General features: G+C 59.9%; 1 protein-coding gene across 1 annotated transcript; it reads left to right on the plus strand.

Moving 5' to 3' along the window:
• Positions 1-575: 575 nt before the first annotated feature.
• Positions 576-1322, plus strand: FGFBP3 (fibroblast growth factor binding protein 3). The gene has a single exon (XM_040970316.1). The coding sequence runs from the start codon at positions 576-578 to the stop codon at positions 1320-1322; it is 747 nt and encodes a 248-aa protein (XP_040826250.1).
• Positions 1323-2087: the final 765 nt, after the last annotated feature.

Genomic DNA, 2087 nt, shown 5'->3' on the forward strand with positions numbered 1-2087 from the left:
CAGGAGGCCTGGGAGGGGCGAGCTGGGGGAGGCCCTTGTGCCCTGTACATCACACGCCCACTCTCTGGGAGCTGGCCCAAACCCACAGCTTGCTCCGCGGTGTCTCCCGCCGTCCCACCAGAGCGCCGGCACCTCTCCCAGAACTCGGTAAGTTCCAAGTAGCAAACGTGGATGATGCTTCCAAGCCACCTGCCGATGTGATTTTTAGACAAGTTTCCTGGTGGGTGGAGCTGGGAGCGGGTGAGGGCAGAGCCGGAGGTGAAAACTGGCTGCTTTTGGCCATTAAACTTGCATGGGAAACAAAAATAATCTGAAGGCAAAAATGGATGCAGCGTGATGATACAGTTTGCCCTAGGAAAGCTCTTCCGAGGGGGTCAGCCGCCAGCCGCCAGCAGCAGGAAAGTTTCCCAGAGTCGGGGCGGGAGCATTTGGCAAGTGCAAGCACCTGGCTCTGTCACGAAAGGTCTCTACCTTGGTCCGCAGGTGCGGAGGGGAAGGTGTTCCTCCACTGGTCCAGCCTCCATTGAAGAACCGTGCAAGAGTCCCAGAAGAGCGGAGCGCGGACACCGCGAGCCATGACCCCTCCGGGGCTGCAAGCGCCGCTTTCGCTGCTCTTGTTGTTCCTGCTGGGCGGCAGCCTGGTCGCGGCCGCCCGCAGGGACAAGGGGGCTGCCGGTGGCCCGGCGGGTGGCTCCTCGGGACGCTTCGTCGGCCCCGAGCAGCACGCGTGCACCTGGCAGCTCCGGCGGCCAGCTCCGGGGGCCTCGGCGGGCAGCGAGCTGACGCTGCGCTGCCAGAGCCCGGACGGGGCGCTCTTGGAGTGCGCCTACCGCGGGGAGCCCGAGCGCTGCGCTGCCTACGCGGCCCGCGGCGCGCACTACTGGAAGCAGGTGCTGGGCGCGCTGCGCAAGAAGAGGCAGCCATGCCAGGACCCCGCGCCTCTGCGCGCCCGCCTGTGCGCCGGCAGGAAAGGCAACGGCGCCGAGTTGCACCTCGTGCCTCGCGGTGCGTCCCCGCCCGTAGGTCCTACTGCCGCGGGCGGTTCCGAGGTGCCCAGACCTCGGCCCAGGAACCGGGGACGACCCCGCGATTCCGCTCACGTCCCAACCGCAGGGCTCCCTCCCACGAGCGCGCCGTCTCCAGAAAAGCTCCCTGAGAGGAAGAGCAAGAAGAAGGCAACCTCGGAGCCCAACAGCGAACGACCCCTGGGGAGCGGGCCCAACCCCGACGGGCTGCTGGCCAACTCGGAGCTCACGGAGACCTACTGTGCCGAGAAGTGGCACTCGCTCTGCAACTTCTTTGTCAACTTCTGGAACGGCTGAGGCTGCGGGTCTGGGGAGGGACCGGGGGAAGGGTACGCGGGAGGGGTGCGGGTGGGGGGAGGTCAGATGCGGCAGGGGAGGGCGTAACCAGGGCCACCTGGAATGAAAAACAAGGAGGAGGCCAGGTACCCCGGTCCGGTCCTGGGTGTGGAGCCTCTCCGGGGCCGCAGGGAAGGTCAGGTTGTCCGAGAATAAGGGCAGAAGAAATAAATAGTGGATACAGAACAGTCCCAGAAGCTGGAGGCTGAACAGGCAGTGAGGTGTTGGGAAGCTTTTGTGCGAAACAGAGTAGCGTGTCAATCGTTTATCTCTTTTATACAAGATCATGGACCTTTGTCTTTCCGGGTCGGTGGCTACCTGGGTGCTGCCCCTGCGGTCACTGATGATCTGTGCACCGCCAGCGTCGCAGGAAGAACTGGCTGCAAGGAAAGATTTCTGAAAAGATTCTTTCAAAGATTCTTTGAAAAATGCTAGTGGGTACCTCATGTTCTGAAACTTTCCTGTTAACCTTCTAAATTCAGAAGGGAATTGAAGGGTTGAATGTCCCCATGGTTGTATGTATTGTTCTGTTTTGTTTTAAGCAATTCTCTTTATATTCCATCATGTTTTTAAAAGCGAAAACAGAAGGATGAATCTCAAGAGTGATTCCCACCCGTATGGGATATGTGGCTTTCGTTTCCTGTAATTCATTAGTGTGTTTCATTGTTAATGGGATGAGGTGACAAACTTTGCACATGCTAGGTGTTCAATAAAAAGTGTGGGCAG

This window comes from Ochotona curzoniae, unplaced genomic scaffold, assembly GCF_017591425.1.
Source record: "Ochotona curzoniae isolate NIBS_2020 unplaced genomic scaffold, NIBS_Ocur_1.0 scaffold_4763, whole genome shotgun sequence".
In the NCBI taxonomy this organism is placed as follows: Eukaryota; Metazoa; Chordata; class Mammalia; order Lagomorpha; family Ochotonidae; genus Ochotona; species Ochotona curzoniae.

Bases quoted from the DNA above. Each gene is read 5' to 3' on its own strand.
- FGFBP3 (XM_040970316.1), top strand. From the start codon at position 576: ATGACCCCTCCGGGGCTGCAAGCGCCGCTTTCGCTGCTCTTGTTGTTC.